A 25,376-nucleotide genomic window follows, 5' to 3' on the forward strand; every position below is an offset into this window, starting at 1 on the left:
GAGACACCCAGCTGAGATATTTTCCAAATAGAAGTTTTAATTTGTTTTCAACATATAACATTGACTTCTGCATTTTAGTGACATTGTGGCAGACATCAGACAACCATGGACATTTCAAACAAAGATGTGTACATAAACAGAATTTTAAACAGCATAAAAGGAAACTGAATAAATCATCTTGAAGTCCTCAAACAACATTTCTCAATCATACCTATGGCATTGTTCTTTTTGTGGACCATTACTGACAGTGCTTGTGTGTGTGCGTGTGTGTGTGTGTTTGTGTGTGTGAGTTTGTGTGTGTGCGTGTGTGCACCGGTGCATGCATATGTGCACACACACGTATGCATGCATGATGCGTCTTATTCTGTCTGCATGTACTTATGTGAGTGCAAGATAGGAATAGTTTTTTAGTGCAAGCCCTGTCTCTAGTGTGCAGTATGAGTGCCTGTTGTTGGTTTTAGACACAGTACTTCCAGAAACACTCAGAATTCCCTCCCCTCTTCCGAAACTGTTTCCGGATGCCCAGGAAGTGGCTGAAAGGATTTAGGAGACTTTGTTTCTCCAGCAAGACCTGCAACAACGGATAAGACGGTAGTGAGAAACTGCTTCAAAATGTGCACTTTGTTGTTTTATGATTATAGAGAGGAAACCCACCTCTCTTTTCATCCCTCTGGGGAGCAGGCCAGCTGTTCTAACACCTGAGAGAGAAGAAATATGAATGCAGAGTTATATACTGGTATTTGAGATACTTCTTTTATCTCAGATTACTACATTATCCATGTCTGTGTGCATGAGTGGCTTTTGGGCAGCGGCTGCCTAGAGGATAGAGAAGCGGGCTGGTAGCAGAATCTGCGGACCGGCTGGGAAAATAGAGGTGGGGAAAGTGAATGAGTCACGCTCTCTTCTCTCCCTCAACAACTAAACTCAATGTGTCCTTGGGCGAGGTGCTCAACCCCAGTGGAGTTGCTCAGTGGCCAACAGTAGAAGACTGTGGTTGAATGTGTGCAACTGTGTGAATGTGAAGCGCGGTGTTGCTGGAAAAGAGCAAGCGTGCACAGTCGTCTTCCTGGATAAAATAAAGGTTAAAAAAACGTGTGTGCGTGTGAGTGCGTTCACATGTGCATGCAGAGCTGGTTGTACATGGACAGAGCATGAGCACCTGTAATATGAAGTGCTCATATGGATGTATGCTATGATGACAGTCCATGTGTGTGTGTGTGTGTGTGTGTGTTTCTTACCATCTCTGCTGAGCTCCCCAGACATCAGAGTGGAGTATCTGAGGCCAGCACCATCCTGGGTTTGCTCAGCGAGAGACAGCTCATCCAGACCGCCTCTGTCCTCCACTGACACTGAGGACAGACAGACACACACAGACAGTGCATCTACAGGTAGACTCACACAGTGTACAGTTTCTGTCCATAGACATGGCATACAATGAAAAACATGGATAGATAAGTATGTAGTTAATGGTAACACAGACAGAGAAGAATAAGACGAACACTTTAGTCATGACATATTCTGCACTAAGCAGTAATAACATGAATATAGAGAGTTATTCACACAGAACAACGCAAAGTGAATACATTTTCTGAAGGCGTTTGAAAATATTGTACAGAGAAATCAGCATTTATCTTTCAATACAACAGTCCATGCATCTGAACTTTGGCAGAACAATCAATGTTTACGGTAAAGACTTGAAGCAATTAACTCAAGTCTCAGGTCATGACTTGCCTATCATTAATCTTCACATATAAAGTTTGATTACAAGAGTTAATAAACGTACTGAGATAGTGAATTACCGTATCTCTCCAAGCCTAACAACATTAGCCTGTAATGGAGACGTTACTTTCCACTCACCAGGTCCTGAGTAGGGCATCTCAGCAGAGTCTGTGATGGGATGGGCCAGTATTGGGCCAGAGGCCACGAGCAGAAAGGTCCATGACAGGAGCTGGTTACACTTCATCACTACAGGGACGGTGTTGCTGCTCTCCTGGAGGTCCTCAGGTGGGCTGGTGGTGGGATCTAGCAGGGAAGTCTTCTACGTTCTCTGTCGGCCCCAACTGGGTTATATACTTCCAGCTGCACCTCCCCACCCACGCCACAAAGCAGACACGCACACACACACACACACACGCACGCAGACCTCGACCGACACTCTCGCTGGCCACAACAGCCATCAGCAATATCCATAGTCCCATCCCTTCCATCCATGATAAATCAACACACAGTCACAGGTGAATTATGGGCTCAATAAAATGACAAGTGCCGCGGTCCCCGCTTCAAGGGCAGAGTCATGTTTTACCAGCCCTTTGGTTTGATTGACTGTTTTTACTGACTGTGTAAATGGGATCTAACCAGGTGCTTCAATTGTTGCTCTCAACAACATCCCATAGGGGAGCAGGTGGAGGAACTGGGTAGCCAAATGACTGTTGTTTTTATGCTATGAATTCATTAACCTCTTGGTCTATTAGAATCCTCCTTAACTCAAGCCACATGGAAACACTCCAAGCAGCGTGAATTCACAATAAAATCGCCTAATTACTTGTTTAAAGGTTCAGTGGATTTGCTAAAATGTTCAAGACTGCGTAGCCTTGAAGCCATCTGACATTTTAAGTCAATTTAAGACAGCGGAGAATTTGCCACGGGTCATTGAATCAAATTGATTGATGCACAACACCATTTAGAGGCCTTGTTCTGCTAAGATGTTATATTTGTGCTTTCACTTCTTCTTAGTCCTGCAATAAACTCTTCTTTATGGGTGTGTCCATCATGGCTGGACTGAGTCAGATGAGCCATCCTATTGGTTGGGAGACTTGGGGGACAGGTGGGGGCAGCAATTTACAAAGTCACATTTTGCACCTCCGTATGTTATTTGTATATTTATTAGAGGTCTGACGTCAATGCTCTGTCTCTCGTATGATAATGTGGGTCGTAGAGGCGGCAGTGACATTTAGTTTTATGGTCAGAAGGCCAGACACTCCATTAGGTGTTGCTGTATTTCATGAAAAGCTATTAAGATTTCTATTCTGTATTAGTCAAGGCCCCATAGCCAACCAGCTTATTCTAGATCCTAAGCAAAACTGTGGGGCTGCCCACTTGAAGATGCTCCAACTGTATATGAGGGCCACTTTATAATTCATAAAGAATCTGAAATTTCTTCAAGGCACAAATTTGTTGTAACAAACATGGACACAGATCGTTGCCTACTGCAATATCCAGATAACTCATACAACATACTGAAGATCAGATCTTTATCAAACTTTATCTCAGTGAACCTACACTTTGAAGAGAACCCAGGGGAGCAATTTACATCTTACAATTAATATAAAACAATAATATACACCGAACATGTTTTGAGAGCAACTACAACAGTCCAAAAACATTTGAAATACAACACCTATCATATCAAGAGTGATGGTAGACATCATAAAAAGCTGAAAGGTGCTTTCCAACTGTGCCAATGTGGCACAGAATGAAATTCAGTCCATGGGAATAGTTACCCCACATAACAATTGCATAGTTTACTCAATCTGTAGACCCAAACGCTACTTCTCATGTCATGGATAAACATTAGTTATAAAACCAATATGTAACATGTTCATGGTAATGTCAGATATCTGGTCCAAAGACATAAATACTTCCTGAAACAACATAATGCTTGCAATAGCAGTGCAACAGGTCCCTTTGCAAAAAATGTGCTACAATACTGAGATAGCTACCATATACACATCAGATCTGGATCAGATGGTATTTGTAAATATGAACCTGCTTGAAGCATGTGATAGGTTTGGTTTATTACTGAAAATTGTATCTAACTGACTTTCAAATAGCCTAAACTTTGTGACAGGCATGTATTGCCCCAAGTGATAAAGCCCACCTATCTAATCATGTTTTACAATCATTCAGAGTCATTTTCAAATACTATATGATCCAGCAGGGCGGTGACTTGTTGACACTATCAGGTCCTCTTCTCCATCTGTCTGATTGATATCGTGCCTCTATAGATTTCCACATGCACACAATAGGCTACCAAGCGCAGCCAGCAGAGGGCAACGTTATGCTTGGAAAGACTCCATAACCCTGACCAGAGGAGCACCTGGACTCATGCTGAGTTAGTCACTTATTTTAAACATTTCAGGATTAGTTCTCCAGGTGCCCTTCAAACTACTCAGTCTGGCTATGCTGAAAAAATGACAGATAAATCTTTTCTTCAGAAATAGGTCCTTGTCCTTTTTTTCCTCCTTCCCAACTGTATCAATCTTCAAAGAATTCCGGATTGACAGATCCAGATTGACAGACCCAATCTGTCACGTAATGATGCCTGACAACAGTAGCCTTCAAATTCCATAGTTAGCCTCTATCAATTTGTATCACCATATAGTGATTTAAATTATACTGTGATATGGACAACCAACATGCTACCTGCAAGCAACAGCTATTCTGCCCATCAAAATAATTTGAGTCCAAGCTTCATATTCATTCATTCAGCTGATTTAGCTGCACACTGCAAACATATTTTAGCAAGTTATTTAATCTTGTTGATTGATAGAATCTTTTATTTAAACCCATTGAGATCGAGATCTCATTTTCAAGAGAGACCTGTGCACATACTGTAAATAAAATAACGAGTCTTGAAATCTTATTTTTCCGCCAAATGCAAATCATCTTGTTTCAAGAATTTTTTTGAATTGCAAGTGAAGTTATTTCACCCATCATCAGATTTTAAGGAAATTGTTTAAATGGGCATGTTTGCAGTGCAAGCGCTTATATTGGTTCCAATGCCCTTTTTCTTTATTTTCTTTCTTTATTAAATTATTTCAGCAGAGTTACATCTACTACATCTACTAGGTCGAAAGTTCCATCCAAAGTGCCTATGTGATCATGCAATATGAGTAGGACATGTGGCTGTTAAATGCTGCCTTCATGTCCTGTCGGAAAAATTGTACGTGCGAGTTAAAACGCAGGCTGAACTAACTAACAGTGAGTTTGACCAGAAAAGTGAGAGTTAGATGCCCGAGATGTGACATCTATCATGGAAGTTGTGTCACCAGCTGATAATAGCCTGAAAGTCATGTTGCCCCGCATTTTTGTTTTTCATGAATTAATCAAAACATAAAGTAGGCTACAGGAGAAGGAGTTCGTGTTCTCCTCTTCAACTGGAGCACAAAATAGCTCTTCGCCTCTTGGTATGTTGAATAAATCAGCCACCAAAAAACGACTTTTGCTAAAGGTAGCATTTGTTACGCTACAAGTCGACTTGGGCAGTCGTGAGTTTGAGTTTATGAGGAGTACTTGAAGGCAGCATCAGTAATCCGGTCCGAGCGGAAAAAACGGCTCCACTGCTGTTCAACAGGAGCTATCAAGAAGCAGCCGGAGCGGCAAACTGCGGGCTAAGTTTGTCCGCCCTGGCTTCCCATCACAAGTCGACGGGGCTTTGTTTCATTGATGAAAACTACGCGAAGGATCGATTCAAAGTCCTCCCAGGAAGACAGACGTTTGAAATTATCCAGCACTTTCTAACGTCAAAGAGAATCTACATAGAGAGAGAGAGAGGGAGAGACAGGAGGAAAGGAGAGAGGGAAAGCGACTGAACAGACAACTCCGAAGTTGACACTTCGCTGTCATGTTTACTTGTTGACTCGGCTTTGTGCGCATACACACACACACAATACTGGACAGCCTGCTGGGAACAGGTAGGTTATAAAACAATAACAGTTTGGTACATGGACTGTTTATCTGCTTGACTAGTGTTCACATTCGATAACACATTTTATTTCCTCGAAAACAGAAGTGGCCTTGTGCACTGCAGATATACACTAGGTTATACTGACAGCAGTACTGCTCGTTAGGTGTGCTACTGTCAGCCACCAGTGTCAACTAGCCTAGTGCTCTGCAACAGTCTCCTCCATACATATGGAGAGTTTTTTCTTTATCATAGTTGTTGTGTATACACTGATAGAAACCAAATTTGTGTAGTTTGTGTGGTCTGTTGCAGCCTTTTTGCCAGTTAATAACTTCCGAATCCCTTAATGTTTGTAAGGGTCTCCTGTTTTGCCATGAGGCAGTGACACCCCAGGGACAGTGATGGCAGAGCTGGAGATTGACCAGTCCCACCTGCCACGTGTCCAAGAAGGTAAGCACACGCTCTCACACTCACCCACCTCTGACATCTATAGAAAATACATATAACATCCTGCACACATCCCACCCACAGCTAGAAATAACACAAAACCTGTCGGTGTGCCTAATGTGTCATGTTTTACTGTTGGCTGTCGGGAAAGTCTCTTCTTGCTGACCCCCCTCCAGAGGGAGGTCAGAGGTCAGGGTCAGCTGCAGAACAGGACCCATTGGAGCTGGTAGGGATTCAGTGTCTTGATCAAGGACACTTCAGCAGGGCGGACGCTTGAACCCGAGTCCTCCGGTTGAAGGACAGACTCTGTAACCACTAGGCCATCCTTCCTCTGCATGCTTGACAAGAGAGTGAGAGCTTTAGCTGACCTGCAGGAACTTCCCAGGGTCTTGTTGGGAGTTTTGCGCGACAGCCTTGGTTTGCAGCAGCTTTTTTCCTGTGACCTTGTCTTGTTTGTCTGTCTCTTCCTGCGGTATCAGTACTCTGTGTCCAGCTCAGATAAGAAGTAACTTTTGTGTTAACTTTTGTGTTGACTGTGTACAGCAGACAGACAGGTCTCGTCATACAGTGGTACAGAGACGGGTCTCAGTGTAGAGTCTGAGCGAAGGTGTGTGTGGTGTGCTGGGTGCTGATAAGAGCAAGGTATGAGATGACTCCTCCAGATATACACTCATGTGGTTTCCGGGGGAAGAAGAAGGTCCCTACAAGAGATAAATGCTTGCACGGCAACATTTGTTAGTTGTTTTTGTGACTAGCAATACAAAGATTCAGTACAATTCCAAAAACCAAATAAAAAGAACAGCACAATTAAAAGGCAATTTAACCAATAAAACCAAGCAGTACAATTATTACATAAATTCTACCTCACAGTTGTAGACCAATACAACTACAGTATGAAGTGACTGTCCAGTATAGGCAGGCGGATGGCTAGCAAGAATAAAGATAATTGTTAGATTTAACTCCTTCATACACTGGAGTAAAACATAGGGCAGCCGTCCCGAAAAAATATAAAATCACTGCGTTAAATAAGTATTTACTTGAAAAATAGTTATAAAAAAAGTACACATGCACAATTAGTTGCTAATTTTAATGCTACCTCAAAAACTTTTTTTTTGCCTGCTTGCGTCGGTTATTTAGTTGTTAATTTGTAAGTGTGAATACATTGGCAGGTTAGGAATTTCTAAGCCGTGGCTTTGGTTTAGTCCAGTGGCTCAGTGTTTGGCATGTCCACATAAAGAGGATACTCATGAGTGGGGTAGAAATAGGTCTGCATGTCTTTTATCAAGGGAGATAATTCAGCGCTCCGCTCTTGTTTCCGTAGACAAAGGGCACACTGTGCAGCTTTGCATTTTCATGCTTTATTAAGCAGGGGGCAGTGAACAAACAAAGGCAGTAGTAGCCTGTAGACTATAACGGCTATAAACTGCTCATTAAAACAACGACCGCATGTAAATAAGATGTCTGGTCAGTCTAATTCTTCCTCTCACCATCTATTTTCACCAGATAGATTTGTCAAACTGCTTGCGCTGTCGTCCCTCTCTGTGGCACTGGGGTTATTTATCCTATGTCCCGCTGGGGGTGTTATGCTTCAATTTCCCTAAGAGCCGTAGCTCCCCGTGTCCCACTTCTCCTTCGCTTGCCTCCTCATCCGAGAATCTCAGCCAAGTCAACTTGCTTTGTTTTCACTTCTCCCCCTTATCAGTTCCTGTTTTTTTTCTTTCTCCCTCCTCTGGCTGCTCCTGATATAGCTTGACATGCCGAGGGAATGCAGCTCCCCGAGGAATTCCCCCTCCTCCCCTCCCCCCCATTCCTAATTTCACTCTCACCAAGTGACCCAGAGAGTCCCATTACCCCTCACCTCTCTCTCTCTATATCCATAACAACTTGGTCCAGTTCAGGAGCTGGCTGGCCCTGTCCTATTTAAAACACAACACGGATAGCTGAAGGATGGATACTTTTGGTGAAATTTTGTGCAAACAGCAGCGAGCAGCAGTGCAGAATAGAGCAGGGAGGAGGAGAGAGGGAGTGTGGGCGGTCGGTGGGGGATTTTGGCTGAAAATAGAACCCTTGTCATTTTCTCCCTTCGCCAGTTTCTTTGTTTGGCAGCCACTTACCACTGCTGCTGTCCAAGTGGCTGCGAAGATAAAAGAGAAATAGCTCTGTCAGTGTTTGATCTGCTTCTCCCTCTCGCTGGATGCCTGAGATAATTTGCATAATTTTGTTTTAGATGATTGGCTGTCAGTTTTCCAATGTCGGTGGGAGTTTTTCTCCTGTTTAACTAATAGACAAAGTGCACACAACCAGCTAGGAGGTGACTATTGGATGACAGAAATAGAAATTGAAAAATAGTCACAGTGATATTTTTTGCCCAGCAAAATCTTTTTTGTTTTTGCTCCTTTGGAAGTTACATAAGTGGCTTTACGAGATCCCTGATTTTAGTGGAAGTAAATGACTGTTTGTTGAGGACTGTTTTTGCTTTGAGGTCATACAGGTCATGGCTTCCTGCTCTTTAATGTCCCCTTTAACCTCTCACAGCCACCCTGGGGAGACAGTCAGCACACACTGTTGGAAAACGTATATAGTGCTATACAGTAGGTGCTAGCCACTGTCTTGAACTCTCATCAACTTTGTTTTGGGCCATTGTGCACTTTCCTCTTCCTGCTCTCTTGCACAATCTAACACCTCAGTGGCCCTCGGCCCCCGGACCATTTTCCTGTAGGTGCTCAAATGCCACGACCAATTTCTGTTGTCTACGGGATCTTTGACTTACTGTCCTCTTACAAAACACACATAGCAGCCTTACGGGGTCCTTTCAGTGCCCTTATTAAGAAGCTTACAGTAGGATTCTGTAGATTATGAAAACACATTGGGCCTGTGCTCGCACGGAGCATGTGTTTTTACTGTTGGCCCTGAACGCCTCAAACCCTGTCGCTGCAAACCTGTTTAGCAGTCATAATAACACAGTCTCCCTGTCCCTCCCCTCCACACCCGTCGAAGGGTAATGTGACCGTAGTTTTAAGGAGTTCTGAAAAACAAGTCAACCCGCAATGCAGACACACCCACACACACACACATACACACACACACGCACATACACTGACTGTCATTTCCCTCCTTCCTCCCTTCCTCCCTTCTGCTTTCTCTACTCTGGAGTCGGAGTGAGCTGAGACCCGGAGAAAGACTTAAAGAGTAAACTCATGTTTTGAACTGTCAATTTGTCCTGCCAGATTAAAACCGAGGCTTTTGCCTAATCCATCCCCATTGACAGACTGGACACATGAGGGCAGGTTGGAGATCCATTTAGCGTCTAGTCTCTTAAGCTGCACGACAGGTGTAAGTGTTAATGCATGTCTGTCTTGGTGAGGGTTAACTCTCAGCGTAGCAAGACTTATGTGGTCATGTATGGTGTAACCAAACCCGTCCGATGGATTAGCGCTGTCTGGGTGATTCCTATGAACTTTGATTGTTGAGCACCTTAGCACGCTGCCTCGTTAGACTAAACATGCCCAGAGACTTACTCTCAACATGAGCCTTACTCCATTTTGAGGACATAGAGAATGATTTTGACTGAATTTTACCCCAACAGTGTTTCAGAGCACTAGGTTCCCTCACTTCCCTATTTACAGAATGGGACAAAGAGGAGACATCCTCAGTTTGACTGGTTGTATGAACTCGGAGCCACTTCTGTAAATGTAAGAAATAACATTGCATTGTTGGAGCAGGGTGTAGTTCAGGTATGATGGGGCAGTGATGACTCTGTGATAAGACGGCTGGACAGAAAGAGGACAATAATCTCTGTCCATTTAGAGAGGGAATGTGAAGTCAAAGTCAACTTTATTGTCAGTTCTGCCATATGTACAGGAAATACAGAGGATCGAAATGCTGTTTCTCTCAGATCACGGTGCAGGCAAATACAAGTACAAAACAAAACAACAAGGGTATAAAAATACTAGGATAAAAAAATTGTAAAAAAGGACTAAGAATTTAAATTATAAGTTAAGCTGGGGCTCTGGGAGGACAATAACAAGGCACAGATCAAGAACAAAAAAACTGCAATAATAACAGAGTAGTACAAGTACTCTCGCTGGATGCCTGAGATAATTTGCATAATTTTGTTTTAGATGATTGGCTGTCAGTTTTCCAATGTCGGTGGGAGTTTTTCTCCTGTTTAACTAATAGACAAAGTGCACACAACCAGCTAGGAGGTGACTATTGGATGACAGAAATAGAAATTGAAAAATAGTCACAGTGATATTTTTTGCCCAGCAAAATCTTTTTTGTTTTTGCTCCTTTGGAAGTTACATAAGTGGCTTTACGAGATCCCTGATTTTAGTGGAAGTAAATGACTGTTTGTTGAGGACTGTTTTTGCTTTGAGGTCATACAGGTCATGGCTTCCTGCTCTTTAATGTCCCCTTTAACCTCTCACAGCCACCCTGGGGAGACAGTCAGCACACACTGTTGGAAAACGTATATAGTGCTATACAGTAGGTGCTAGCCACTGTCTTGAACTCTCATCAACTTTGTTTTGGGCCATTGTGCACTTTCCTCTTCCTGCTCTCTTGCACAATCTAACACCTCAGTGGCCCTCGGCCCCCGGACCATTTTCCTGTAGGTGCTCAAATGCCACGACCAATTTCTGTTGTCTACGGGATCTTTGACTTACTGTCCTCTTACAAAACACACATAGCAGCCTTACGGGGTCCTTTCAGTGCCCTTATTAAGAAGCTTACAGTAGGATTCTGTAGATTATGAAAACACATTGGGCCTGTTCCCCCCTAGGATAAAAAAATTGTAAAAAAGGACTAAGAATTTAAATTATAAGTTAAGCTGGGGCTCTGGGAGGACAATAACAAGGCACAGATCAAGAACAAAAAAACTGCAATAATAACAGAGTAGTACAAGTACTCATAAAAAGATGTGCAAGTAATAATAAGTAATCTACAGGATGAGTAGTAGCAGCAGTTTTTGTAGTATTTTGTACAAAGTGGCTGGTGCTGAGTGTAGGCGTGTGTGTGCGTGTACATATGTTTGTATAAAAGTTCCTTATGGTTGGTGCTGTTTGACGTGTAGGGGGGGTGGGATGGGTGGGTTACAGTCCAGACTTTTTGGAAGCAGAGGAGAGAGAGTTCAGCATCCTGAAGAAAGTCTTCAAGGAAAAGAGAGGGGGAAACATGAGGTGAATATAAAATCTAAGATACTTGTGTCTTTGTGGAGAACAATCTCCCCAAGTTGTCTTTGATAGAACAAACGAGAGCACAGAGAAGCATCCTTCTGCGATGGCTGTGTGCTTGATGTCACATGTGTGATCAATTAGACGCACAACTGTTCACTGCTGTGCTATAGACTGTTGCGCTGTATGGACGTGATGCGTCAGTGCATCCTTGGCTGGCAAGTACACCTCCGGGATCTTTATCTGTTTTCCATCCTTGCATTCTTTTGTTTTGGAATCATGCGTGTCATGGAGGACACAAGAACGCAAATTGAGGAAGACCCATCGTGTCCAAGTATCAGAGTTGAATGTCTTTGCCTTAACATCCCCTTCCCATCGCTGACAAATTGGCTACATTTACATGCACACAGTATTCAAGATAATGGCTCATATTTTGCACCTTGTCCTATTTGGGATATGCTGTTTATATGCAGCTTTAATAACCTGCTGTCAAAAATCCAGCCCCCACAAATAAACAGAATTTCTGCCTGTGTTCTCCTGCCAATGATATAGCTAGCGAAGTAAACAAGTTACAACACTGAGCTTGTGCAGATCGCAAAAAACAGCAGTAAATGGGATCTTAACATGCATCAGTATTCCAGGTAATATTGGAATATCCTTTCTTTTGTTTTTTTTTTACATTTTAGGCATTTACAGTAGCTAATGTTTTCAAGGAATATCCCATGTACCTTTTACTTTATTCAGGTTTCTCATAGACATTATAAGAGCTTATCCAGGTATTTAAACAGGATATGGCATTTACATGTGCCAGCTCATAAACGTAATACTCCCGAACATTAAGGGAATATTAGTGTGCATGTAAACGTAGCCGTTGTGTCCACAGACACGGGCCAGTCTGCTCTGACGGGCTCAGTGAGGGATTATTATCAGGACAGGTGTTTTTAATTGGCCCTGCTCCTGGCTCAGGCTGGAGGCTTTTCCCTCTGCAGCGAGCTAACGGCAGTAATCTCCTCTTAAGCGCTGTCCTGTCCTGCTCTTGGCATTTGAAATCACCGTTGTAGGAAAAGACTAAGTTCTCTGATGATAATGTGTGAGATAGCAAAGTATATAACGGTTTTGTGTGGTCACAGTGAGGGGTATGTGTGCTAAAATGGAGGAGGTAAAGAAAACAAGCTGGGTTACGGTGTTGCTGTCTGTCTTTCAAACATGGAATGTTTATTTTCTCCTGCGTAACTTTAGAGTTTGTTTGACAGACTTAAACACACGCAGCATGCAGAGCTATCCAGACTCATTAAGGGCTTCTGTAAACACTTGGCATGTTTATAAATGAGCATAACAGTCTGCAGTGCAAACTTCAGCTGTTAAGAGTGCAGATCAAAGAATGATGCAACGCTGCAGTGGTCATTCACTAGTAAACTGTGTCCCTTCTTCACTTTCCCTTTGTTTTACTTCTCACATCTGGGAAAGCTTTCGTTGTCTAATTGTCACATTCTTTCTTTAATCCCCCTGTCTCTGTCCAAGTGTCAGCTTTCTGGTGAAGTACAAGGTTGGGAGAGGGTTAATGGCATGAAACCGATATGGTTTATTACCACATCTAGCAGCAGGTGGCCAGACTATGGGATCATGGGAGAGGATAGGGGAGATGCAGGCCACAATTCACCATAGAGTGGGTGGATATGGAGAATCAGAGGGAGCTGGTGTTCAGAGAGCTGCTGGTTAAAGCCTGTGGACTTACACACAGCCTTAGAGGTTTCACATACATTTGTACCGTCTGCACTGGCTTCCCAGTAAAAGTGCCTGCAGGTGGTAGTTCCTAAACTTTGCATCTTGATTTGCTAGTCATAGTGACCACATTTGTAAAAGAAAAAAAAAGCTCTAAGGTTGTTCCAAAAACATAACTTGAGACGAACTTGAATGAGTATCATTCGTAAATATTAAAATGGTTATTCAGTTTTCCAGTGATGAATGACTGAAAAATCTGTTTGCAGTGATTGCAGTGTAACTGGAGTGGCAGCAGGGAGGGCACAGTTGAAACCTAGTGTGAGGCCACAAGAGGGTCCCACACACACACACACACACACACACACAAACAGAGCATGTCTGGTCCCCAGACTGCAGCTGCTGTCACAATTACTGCTGTTGTTTGAATGAGGCGGACCTGTTGCCCTGCAGCCACTAAACTGACTGACTTTGCTCAGGACAGTAAAAGACGTGACCAATTGCGTGTTGCTGTGGAAAACTTGTACCCTGTTAGGATGAGACGTTTATGATTGCTTTTATATATTTAACAGTGAATTTGCGTCAGTGTGGTGGACGGCTGCTCTCTTTGTAGCATTTTGAGGGATACTCGTCTGCCTCAGTCTGTGATATAAACAGCCATCGTCGGACAGTACACCATGGTTCCCTATTGTTCCCCCCTAGAGAGAGCGCTGTGCCAAAACCTCCTCTGCCCCATGGTATTGTCTTTTCAAACCATCCCTAGTCACATCTCTTGTCTGGTTGGCGCTATAGAGGGCCATTCAGTGTTGCAGTTTTGTTTTGTGAATACATTCCCACATATCCCAATGCGAGAGATTTAAAATCACTCCCTTTTTTACGCTGTTAAAAAACGTTCTATTTTAAACATTTGGTTCAGCATTCATATCATAGCCTGTCTACCTAGTTGTTTGTAGTATGATGTTGAGATGTTGCTGTCATCTGCTGTTTCAGTGTGCCAGTGTTTTGCTGTGCTGGAGGATGGAGCGTTGGCCCACAACCTGCAGGAACAGGAGAGTAAGTACAATGTCAAGCCTACCTTGTGAGATTTGCATACAGTACTATAACACATGTAATAATCTACATTATGTGGTCTGTCTCATCTGTGTTCAGCCCCCTGCTGTAATGCTTGTCTCAGTGAATTGACAGTTACCGTATTGTAGGACTACATCTTTATTCATCTACTAGATTAGGGCTGCAACTAAGGATTATTTTGTTCTTGATTAGCGTGTCGATTATATATGTTGATTCATGAAAATGACAATTACAATAAAACAAACTTTGGCAATTGAAGATTTCAAATTTTGTCAACATTAATTATCTCCGCCAGGATTATGGAAAAACTACTGGCCCGATTTTCATGAAACTTCGTGGAAGGGTGTAGCATGGGCCAAGGAAGAACCCATTAAATTTTGGAGCGGATCCGGATCCGACTCACGAACAAGCAATAATAGCACGAACCTTGGCAGAGGTCTGCGCTCTCCGAGTGCCCTTCTAGTTTTCATATGGAATACATTGTTATAACCCACTGCATTCCAAACCAAAATAAGATGCTACATTAAGGCTACCACCAGCTGCATTTGTTACGTTTCAGTTTGTAGACCTCTAATGGCCAAATAGTGGATTTCTAAGACAGACTGGGAAACATAAGGCAGCCACCTCAGAAGTCTTTTTCTGTTCAGCTGTTTGTCCACGACAGTTACTGCTGTGGTTTGCCCAGTAAACACAGCGACATATAATTGGGTGTCTGTTTACAGTATCCCCATGCTTTGGTTGCTGTGGGTCTGAGTTTTTAGGACATTCGGGATCTGGCTTGCCACAGCCATGTTCAAAATAAAACGACGCATCAATCATGAATATTCAAAATCGACAAATTTAGATGATGTCGACAAATTGTTGCGGTGCAAATCTAGATTGCACACGCTGCTCCTTCCTTTTTCATACCCTAAGGCCTACTATGAACTCTGCCTTACCCTCTGTTTTCCCGCTCCCTCATAGTCGAGCATTACTACACCACCAACATCCAGAAGAACCAGCTAGTGCAGAATGACATTCGCATGGCCAAGAGGCTGCAGGATGAGGAGGAGGAGCAGCGGACCCAGCAGAGAGCCTTCCTCAGACAGGCCTCCAGACAGCTGTATGGAGCTCCTGAACCCTCCAAGACACTGTAACACATCTCACTCTGCTGCGCTGTTCAGACACCACTGCCTATCCTCCCTGATCCCAACACACACACACTCACACTCCTGATACATACAGAATGTTATGAAGTCACTGTGTATAAGGTGGATTGCTGTTGTGAGCACATGTTGTACCATGTGTCAGTAAGCTGTTCTCTGTAACAGCAGTATTCAGTCCTGTAACAGAAGTGCTCTCCTCCTCTGTCTGTCCTCCAGAGAGGAGCAGGATTCAGAGTATGCCCGTGTGATCCAGGAGGAGATCCAGAGGTGTGCTGAGGAGGCGCACAGAAGGGAGCAGGAGGATGAGGTGAGCTGGGAGCCGTTAGAGAATAGCGATATCATTTAGCGTTATAGCCTATTTTACTTTTGTCTCCGTCTAGTTTATATTTCCCCCTTCATATATTATATTTCTTTTTCAATGCATGTCATATTTAGAGTTTTTTGTCCTTTTTAAAATGCAAACTTTACAATGTCAAACCTAGCTTGAAATTAAATGTCCCGGCTAACAAAGACGGTCCAAATAATAAGAAGACATGGATGTGACAGTAAAGTTTATAGGGCGACATGTTTTGAGGGATTATTTCCTACCATTTCTTCCTGTGGGTGTCAGGTGATTGACAGGACGCAGAGCGGAACATAACATTGATGTGAAAACACTCCACTCGGGCACTAGGAAATAATGATAAAACACAAACTTTGACAAAACCAAATTAAGGCTTCATGTTTACTGTGATGGATCGTCTAGCACGGGCAATTTTCAAGTATATGGAAGTTGTTCTTCATACTGTACGAAAAAGGAATGGCAGCAAAAGGCTTCTTCTGAAGGGAGGAAAACGAGCCATGATATGTCCAACTATGCTGACTGTGTGCAGACACCAGCAGGAATAATGTAAGGTGAGGGGCAACATAGAGAATTGGCACAAACTTAAAAAATAATCCATCCTGTATAATCCTTTAACTTTAGGATAATGCTAATTAGATCTCTCATTTCATTTTCCTGTATCTGAGAGGTTGGCTTTAGCGAAAGCACATACAGGAGTGGAACTAGGCAGCTCAAACGGCACCGAGGACACACTTGTATATCATCTCATTATCGGCCTGTTACCAGCAGGTCAGGGAGTATCATATGGTTCTCTTTTCTCTCTCTGAGGACTAAATGAGTCTATAATGAATGGCGGTTGCTGCAAAGTGCTGCTCTGGGCCTCTGATTTATCCACTCAGCCTGAACGCCATAAGAGGCCTGTGTGAGCAAAGTCAGCGGTTAAACACAGACACAACCTGTCAGCTGTACATCTGGATGATGGCTCAAGCAGTTTCTCTGGTAATTGACTCCAGGCATGGACCATCAAACCCCCATACAGAGTGCGCTCATGTGTGCACACGCGCATTTAGTTTCACTGGATGTGCACACTCGTCATGTGTAAATCCTCTACTGTGTAGTTGGAGGAAGAGGCAGGATAAGTAAAACATTATCCTAAAAGCGGCATTCTCTAATCAAGGGAGTGACTCAACCTGTATTTTGTCATTCTTCCCATTACAATGTTCAGCATCGTTAAAATATTTCTAAAGAGGTCTTTCTAAACAGTATGGAGACTGTTTGTTTTTGGCTTTTTTTGTTTTTGTAGTTAAGCACTATCCTAAACCCATTGGGAGTTGAATTAAAGGGGAATTCTTTGGATTTATGGCACAGCAGTAGCTTCCCTCCAACATTTTGTAAATTAAAAAACCCCCAAAAAAACAGTTCATCTTGCAACCCAGACACAAGGAGGGCACCCGGATGGTTCCCATTAATCACCTCTCCCATGCTGTTTCACTGTGCACACACAGAAGCCAGACCCCACAATGTACACACACTCTCTCTTTATATCTTTGCGTGTGTGTGTGCACGCGTGTATGTTTTTAAACACCATTCGCTTTACAATAAACATATGGCAAGGTACCAAGCGAAGTTAAGAATTGAGCTATATATGGAGAGGAGCAATGTGGGAAAATGGCCAACTCTGCCACTAAACTCCCCGGTCGGCCCGATGGAGCTGTCTGCGTCACATGGGCACTCCAGCATAATATTTTCCTTTACCCTGCAGTTTCCTTTGTAGACGAAGCTGCCTTGGAAAAGCTTATAAAGGCTCCTTGTTTGGAGGATGTGAGGTCAGACAGACTATGGGGTGTATTCATCATTATTAAGGGGGTTGGGTTTGAACTGATTTGGAGCAAGCAGGCATAGTCAGGTCTGTACAGTCAAAATGAAATGGTAAAGCCTAGTTTCCCTGCTGGGTTAACTCATGCTAGGTCACTGGGCACATATAGTAGTAGTCTGTGTTAATGTATCCACTTCTGCATGAATGTAATCATTTATTTTTGTTTGTGGTAGGCCCAAATGATAAACCATTAACGCTCCTGTTAGCCCACCTTTCAGGATGACTGGCTGATGTTAAGTGTTGATTAAATATTTGCCTCCCTGTAGATTGTGTCTTTAATTAAGGAACAGAAGGCGTCAGGCTGTGCAGTCTTAAATGCCAGATCCCTGTGGCACTCCCACGGCTAACCTGCCATGGCAAGCTGCTAATTGTCTGCTGATGCTGGCAAAGCTGCCGACGCACTCTCTGATTGCAAAGCAAAAGGAGCTGTGTTAGCTTTTATGGTTTAGGCCTGAATTTTGCCCCCCTCAGCTTGCTGTTGCAGATGTGTCCCTGTTCTTGCCATATAATTAGATTAATATTAGAGTAGTTTTTTTTTTTTTTTTAATTATCATTGAGATTGTTTTTTACATTCAAACTGTGGTCATAGCTACAAGAACTGGGGGTAGATATAGTGGTTGGGACATTTGATTTTCTAGCCATAGACCCCAACTTCATATTAAACATTTTCATATTTCATAGAATTTGCTGATTTGTATTGCACATTAATAGCGCTGGCTTTCCAAGGAAAGCGGCAGAGCAACATGGAGGACAGAGAACAGACAAGTATAGTAGCTCTCATACAGACAAGCATTCCCCGATGACAAGGTGTTACTATGAGTGAAACAGTCCTGCTTGTCCCGCTCCTGTTAGAAGTTCAGCAGCTTTTTTCCAGGCCAGAGCCCAGGGTGAAGGAGATAAAAGGTTAGCTTGTCTCTTATAGGCCTCCATAGCCTCCTAGTTTCCATTGAGTCAGCCCCAGGCCTGCCTGAAATAGCCAGCCTGGCCACCTGGAGCCGGCTTTATGCTGAATAGCCGCTATGAAGATGCCAGATCACCCCACAATGGCACTCAGTCACCCAGCATGGCTCTGCATTCGGCAGGCATCCTCTTTAGACATGTTTGATGCAGCCCACACACTGGATGGATCGAGATTCTCTTCTCGCTTTGAACCCACTCGGCTCCAAACTGGGTCTCAGAGTTTGGTCTGCGCAGTTTTCTTGTTATTCAAACCGCACTGCTAATATATAGACCAAATCGACAATTCAAAGGGAGTTCAGTGATCAGAGTTCAGTTTAAAGCAAGAGGGGAACCTAGGTATATTAACTATCAAAAACAGTAACAGTCTAAATCAGTAAGGGCTTTTTTTCAGTTAGTCTTTCATACATTATCAGACTGAGCTGAAAACTATAACACAGGAGAGAAAACCTTCCTCTCAGCACATAAAATCTCAGCCATTCATAAACATGAAAGTAATGCTGTGTGTGTTGTTTATTTACATTGTTTATTGGAGAGTGAGTTTTCCATTACAAGTTGCAATGTAAAAACATTACAGACATTACCCATAGCTCAACTAAACTCATAATATCATAAACATGCTGATAATATCCCTTTCTTTGTCTCGTGTGATTACTTGGAAGACCAACCCATTCTCACTATGCTTTCGTTTTCCATGGGCTATGTCACGCTGCCATCTTGTGGTTAAAAACAGCACAGCATGTTGTATCCTCTGATGAGAGAATGGCTTGGATGAGATTATTTCCATACATGAGGCTGGAAACAAAACAGAGCCACACAGTCATGGCAACTCATGGCCACACTGCAGTGGTATAACCTCATCGTTCACACTAGTGGGGGAGAGAGACGGTTGGATGTGGGAGACATTTTGGAATGTTTTAATCATTCCAAAAGATGATATGAATCATTGGTATGATTCATCGTTCACACATGCAGCCTGAATTCAGTTTGTGGTGTGTTGAGCTGTTTTGCTTTACAGCAAATGAGGGTATCTGATGATTTGAATATTGCTTTGGTTGTGATAACCCAATTAGTTCCAAGGTTGGTTTATAAAATAAGGACAAAGGAGTCTTCTGAGAGAAGGAGTATGACCTTATTACTAACAAATGATATGGGTTGGGATTGAGGGGTTATAACAGAGCGGTCCCACTGTAATTGGAAAGACTACAGAGGGGCTAGCCATGTACCACCATACTTCTAAATGAAGTTGGTCATATTTAATTGCACTCAGGGCTCTCACTAAGTTATTGGTAGCTAATCGACCCAAGCATCAAAGATGCAACGCAAGTAGAAATTGCTAATGCATCCGCAGATTATTTGCTTATGCGACATACCAGCTCCAACTTTCTCTAATATTAACTCTAAATTCATATTGGGTTCCTCATTAGCTACACCTAAAACACTCTGTGCTAGCTTTAGCTTTTTTACTGTGTGAAACTTTTAATGCAAACAAGCAGTCAATACAACTGTTTCTTCACAGGAAATGGCTAAAAGAATCCAGGAAGAGGAGGAGCAGAGGGTCCGGAGGAGGAGCAGAGGGCAGGAGAGCCTCAGTGACGGTACAGTGACAGTCTAGTCATTCTCTTGTATGTTTTCTGGGTTGCTTATGCGGCCACATGAGTCTTCAAATACAGTCAAATATATGTCCTAACATCTCTTGGATCTTAAAGGGATGATTTTTGTCTAAATGTACATAAAATGGGTGTTTTTTTTTCTTCTTAGGATTATGGTATTTGTATGCATGATTTGATACTGATGTCATTCCCAGCAGGCCAGATTTTGGATGGCTGCTCATGTGGAACATGTACAGAGGATAGATATTAATGCACTAAGTGGAGTGTTGTCCTCTGTGTGATGTATTTAATACTGAGGCAACTAATTTAACAGCTTCATCATTTGAAACATCTTGCATATTCTGGCTGCAATAAAAAACTGAAATAACTTCTCTTAAAGTAAAAACAGATTTCCAACTCCTCTTTCAATGACAATTCAATTTGATCGAAAATCACTGTCAAAAAATGAAAGGATGCTTAAATTCCTGGAAATTTTATATTTTTGTGTTAAACTTAACCAATAGATTTGGCGAAGTGTAGTTTTGTGGCACTGGTAATGCTATAGGGATAAAACCCAGTGCTTGCTTGGCTTGCCTCTAACCCTGCGTTTCTCTGCTTTCTTATTATTGTTGTGCTTTTCATAGTCAGCTTCTGTCTTATACCCACTCCACAGGTATCGTAACAGCATGAACAGTGGGTATACAGTATAGCTATTGCACTTTGTTGTTGAGTCCACAATGTGTTTTGTTCTGAATATCCATATACTTTTATTTTGTCTTGCACATATGATATAGAATATCTGTATTCCAGACTAATGATTCAATAGCATGCATCAGTTGTGTCTGAAAAAATGGTTATATGACACACAACTGTTTTTAATGTTATGTGTTACCACATCATTTACTGCACTTGCATAATGTAAGCCACTAACAGCCCCCACCCTCCCTGCTTTTGTGTTTGCATGTTTGGCTTAACTAAAGGCAGCACCAGTGGTCCTGCTCTGCCATCCCCACACCAGCACACACTCAGCAGCCTTCACCAAGGAGAGGGGCAGCACCACCCATCTACTGCCACCAGGTGGCAATGTGCTACCTCTCACACCCATTCAGACTTCACTGGGCCTCAGGCTGAGTCCCCCAGGGGGGTAGCAGCTCAGAAAAACACAACTCCATGGTCAAATGAAGGACACACAGATTCCATTAGGCAAATCAGGAATGAATTGACAGAGCCTTTGAGTGAGGACTCAGAGGACTTGGACACAGTTTTCTCTGAACAGCTCTCTGTCTGGTCCCAGAGACCGGATAAAAGACTCAACACTGTGCCTTGTCAACGCCGGGCGTCTTTACATCAGCCACGAGAGAGAAACTACAGAAGTCTTCACTCTCGCAGCAGCTTCACAGAGGAGCGCAGAGGCTGGGTGGAGGACAGAGGAGAGTGGCATGAGGACAATAAATATGGTGACCTGGAGGAGAGGAGGGCGAGGAATAGGCAACGAGAAAGGAATCATAGAGAGGAGGGTGAGGGTTGGCATAGGAACAGAGGGCATGATAGGGACTCTAGGTCAGTAGAGGTAAGAGAAAGGCGATGCAGTCGCAGTGAATCTGTTAGACTACAGAACAGGGATAGACACAGTGAAAGAGACTTAGCAAGGACCTGGACCTATAAGGATAGCAATGACAAACATGTCCGCTTTCAGGATGTTACCAGGAGCTGTACTAGTTACCAGGGTGAAAGCAGCCGAGTGTGGGAGATGCTGGGTCAGGTCCTCAGAGAGAGGGGTGTGGTTGTGAGGCATGGTATCCACGGGGCGCCACAGCAAACCAGGCCTCAAAGCAGAGACAGCCAGGTGCTTCATGGGAGTGAGGTCTCATACGGCGACTCCCAACCACATCTGAAGGTCTTCCAGAGAGCTGCCAGCACCAGGCGCAGTTACCATGGAGATATCAGGGAGAGGAAGAGATCGTCATACCGAGAGAACAGTGAGAGGGATTATAGAGGAGACCAAAAGAGGCACCATGACATCCCGGCTAATGTGGAGAATGATGGAGTGGAGGTCTATGAGGAGTGTGGTAGAGATTCAGGTCTGGCTAACAGAGAAAGGGGGGGCAGTGTGTGGAGAAGGTGGAGAGGGGACAGATCCGCTAAGGATGACGAGAGGGAGGAGGACGCAAATTACGATCGTGATTGCAGGGTCAGGAGGACAACAAGCGAACGCAGGTGTTGGCAGAAGGAAACGGAAGAAAAGTTAAGCTCAGAGGAGGAGGAGGAGGTGGAGAGGACAGTAGAGCGGCCCCGTCAAAGAGTCCCACAGCGTAGCCAAAGTCTCAGCAGCACTGGGGCTTCAACCAGGAGTAGGTCAAGGCACGCACCAGCAGGTAACGCCCAGAACTGCAGCCAACTCCTAACCTGCAGAGGGGAAGCTTCCAAAGCTCTGCTCCCTACCTCTCTGTGTACATCTGCTCCTCTCATCTTCCCTCAATCATCGTCAAATCTGGAGAAATTTGGGCTTTTGTGGTGACTTAGAAAAAGGGGTCTCTTACTCAAGTGTGATATCTTCCTGTTTTCTGTCGGTAATCCCGATAGTCCTGAAATGAATTTTCAGCGAGCGTGCTTTCATCCTCTTCTCAGTCTTTGTTCCCTATGTATTTAGAGAATAGATACTCTTCAGTCTCTTTCAAAGCCTGTCTACATGCCTCTACATGCTGTCTTCTCTGCATCCTGTCATCTCTTGGCGTGATTCAGGTTTCATTGGTCTTTCTGTGTTTGAGCCTCTGATTCAGCATGTCTGCTGTATGATTCATCCTTGTTCATTCTTATGTTCCTTTTTTTTTTTCTTTCACTATCCTTTTGCATTTTGTCCTCCCCATCCCTTCAGTTCCTTTGGATCCTCCATATTCATTCTGACACTGTCCAACCTTTCCCACAGGAGCTGCAGTGCAGCCGGAGGCAGAGGGGGCGTCTCTGGACCTGGGGGAGCTGCAGCAGGTCCTACAGGATGAGGAACTGGCTCGCAGGCTGCAGGAGGAAGAGGACGGGCAGTTGAGGAGGGTAAGAGACTCAAGAGTTAACATGACATACTATTGGTTTACCATACCAGCTCAATAGGGCTTGGATCGTCGCAGTTTGGACTGTAAAATACTCCATGTTCTTTTCCTTACAGAGCCCTCAGCCCTCTCCACGCAATTCTTACCCAGAGGGAGACTTCAGAGTGGCACAAGTGGCTCAGGACGAGGTAGGATGACAATCTTACATGTCATTGATTAGTACACTCCTATATAGAGTTTGACGTTTGTCTGTGGAGTTATGTCTTATCACGTTTTTGCGACAGGAAATTGCACGATTTATGCAGAAGCAGGAAATCAAGTCAAAGCGTAGGTCCCGTGAGCTAGAAGGACCGGCATCATGGCGTGAACACAGAGAGATGATCAATCACCATGACAGAAGAGCTGCCAGAGAGAGACAGGTAACCATGGAGTCTCAGTGAGTTGTCTTGGCATTCTTGCCTCACCATCCATAGCAACTCTTGGATGTTAAAAGTCCCAGGTCTTCATCTCCCAAGGACACACTGTAGCCATTATTTTTTCTTTTTTAATACATGGTGTTCTTTTACTTAAATGCTTGCCACAGTTCACCAGATCTTTAGAAATCTTTTGGTAAAGACCTGTTTTTTTCCACTTAAAAAAACCGCATAGTGGTTGCAGTTCATGGAGTTCTATTATCCCACAACTGGGATTTCTAATATGAGGTTTTTCTTTGTTTGAACAACTCCCCATTGTTGTACAAAAAAAATTCACTTTCTATTACCACAGTTCGTAATCATTCATGTAATGATTGTAGTAGTAGTTGTAGTTGCTGTTGTAATTGTTCTTGCAGTAATAGTTTTTGTTGTTGATGTTGTCACAGCTAGTTTCAGTCATATGCTCATTATACAACCATTCATCATCCCAGTGTCCTGTGTCCATTGCCTCAGGTCCAGCGGGAGAGACTGGACTCAGAGGGCCTTCCTTCCCCCACTGAGGACTTCTCCCCAGAGAACCAGCCGCCCAGCCCCGTCTCCACCATACCGTAACTGTCTCTGTTGATAAGTCAATGAATTTCTGTCCTGTGGTCATATGTCTTCCACTTACGTTGACCCACAACTGTTGTCTTTGCAGACAAGCCCAGCAGATCAGAAACATTGCAGAGGAGCTGGACCCAACCTTCCAGGCTAGGAGGCAAGGCAGCGAGACCCTCAGAGGGGGACAAACAGGTACTGCAAGCATGACATAGAGCACATTAAATGAGACGTTAACCACAATGGTTGGACAGTTTACCATGGACACCCTTTTCCTCCATATTCAGTAGGCCCAGCGTGTCAGCCACTTCCCATCCCACATTCTGGCTTACATGACTTGCTGGAGGAGCCGACCTTCATCCCGCCCACCAAGCGGCAAAGCGACAAATCAGGACGCACCAAAGCCAAAGAGAAGAAGGAGAATTGTAAGCAGCAGTAATGTCAGAGACAGAACGTCGGAGCGCAGACAACTACAGACATTTTATTAACACTAAATATCAGTTCTGCTACACAGTTCTCACATTACTTCACCAGGTTGAAAAATGCCAGAACCTGGTTTTCTCTACCAGCTGTCCCAACTAGCACTTTAAACAGGTGGGGAAAAAATAAAATTGGGGGAAGGAAAATGTTAGAATATTTCTTGATTGACCGGTGAATAATGACAACACTTTGGCTCTATGATTTTCAAAGGGAAAAACTGTGGTTTATTGAAGTATTCTTTCAGTGTTTAGTCTTCAGTGTTGATGAAAGGGTTTAATTTAATCAGTATACCTTTTTTTTTTTATTATATGTAACTTTTATTTGTCTTTATTTAGTTTGGAGAGTATTATTTGTAAGTATCCAAGATGCTCTATTTGTGAATATTTGTTTGAAGACCTGTAGTGATCCCTGAGAACATCTGCAGCTTTCTTTTCAAATCACTCCTATAAATTTTAATTATGAAAGAAATATACTGACGGGAAGTTACCGAGAATACCAGTTGTTACTGCCTCAGTGTAAATTAAGCGTTCTTATCTACATGAACAGTAACATTGGGTAATTTGTGAATGCCCAAGGATTTCCCCAGTGTACTGTATCAGCTTTGTACTGTAGTAGTGTTAATATCTCAACTAAAGCATTCACAGTTCACCAAATTGGGTCGTACATAAAAAGAAGTTGTATTGTACTGTAATACCCCTTTCCCATGAACCTGAGTGACATGGTTACTGCCTAAACTGCCTAAAGACATCCGCTGTTGGAGTTTCCGCCAACTTTATTTGAAAGTATATTGGCAGCACTCCAGCTTGTGTTTACACATGACAATCAAGTGAACTTATTTAACCCTTCTTTATAAATGGAA

The 25,376-nt window shown here is 43.3% G+C and overlaps 2 protein-coding genes across 4 annotated transcripts; one reads left to right on the plus strand and one right to left on the minus strand.

The window, feature by feature from the left end:
* Positions 1-457: 457 nt before the first annotated feature.
* Positions 458-1,979, minus strand: LOC139908069 (urotensin-2-like). The gene is made up of 4 exons (XM_071894654.1): positions 1,858-1,979; positions 1,239-1,349; positions 655-698; positions 458-571 (listed from the first exon to the last, which is right to left on the minus strand). Exons 1-4 carry the CDS (start codon positions 1,961-1,963, stop codon positions 458-460), a joined length of 375 nt encoding a protein of 124 aa, XP_071750755.1. The 5' UTR covers positions 1,964-1,979.
* A 3,387-nt stretch (positions 1,980-5,366) lies between these two features.
* On the plus strand, positions 5,367-25,260 carry ccdc187 (coiled-coil domain containing 187). 3 transcript variants are annotated; one of them, XM_071894594.2, is made up of 13 exons: positions 5,367-5,693; positions 6,041-6,133; positions 14,011-14,073; positions 15,055-15,223; positions 15,453-15,543; positions 19,911-19,989; positions 20,964-22,358; positions 22,910-23,031; positions 23,144-23,215; positions 23,312-23,446; positions 23,954-24,048; positions 24,138-24,232; positions 24,325-25,260. In XM_071894594.2, exons 2-13 carry the CDS (start codon positions 6,085-6,087, stop codon positions 24,474-24,476), a joined length of 2,517 nt encoding a protein of 838 aa, XP_071750695.2. In that variant the 5' UTR covers positions 5,367-5,693; positions 6,041-6,084; the 3' UTR covers positions 24,477-25,260. The 3 variants fall into 3 exon arrangements, with proteins under 3 accessions (XP_071750695.2, XP_071750696.2, XP_071750697.1); XM_071894595.2 differs by having other exon boundaries at positions 15,055-15,193; XM_071894596.2 differs by lacking the exon at positions 20,964-22,358 and having other exon boundaries at positions 5,374-5,693.
* The last annotated feature ends 116 nt before the right edge of the window (positions 25,261-25,376 follow it).

The sequence above is a fragment of the Centroberyx gerrardi genome, chromosome 14 (genome assembly GCF_048128805.1).
Source record: "Centroberyx gerrardi isolate f3 chromosome 14, fCenGer3.hap1.cur.20231027, whole genome shotgun sequence".
Taxonomy (NCBI): Eukaryota; Metazoa; Chordata; class Actinopteri; order Beryciformes; family Berycidae; genus Centroberyx; species Centroberyx gerrardi.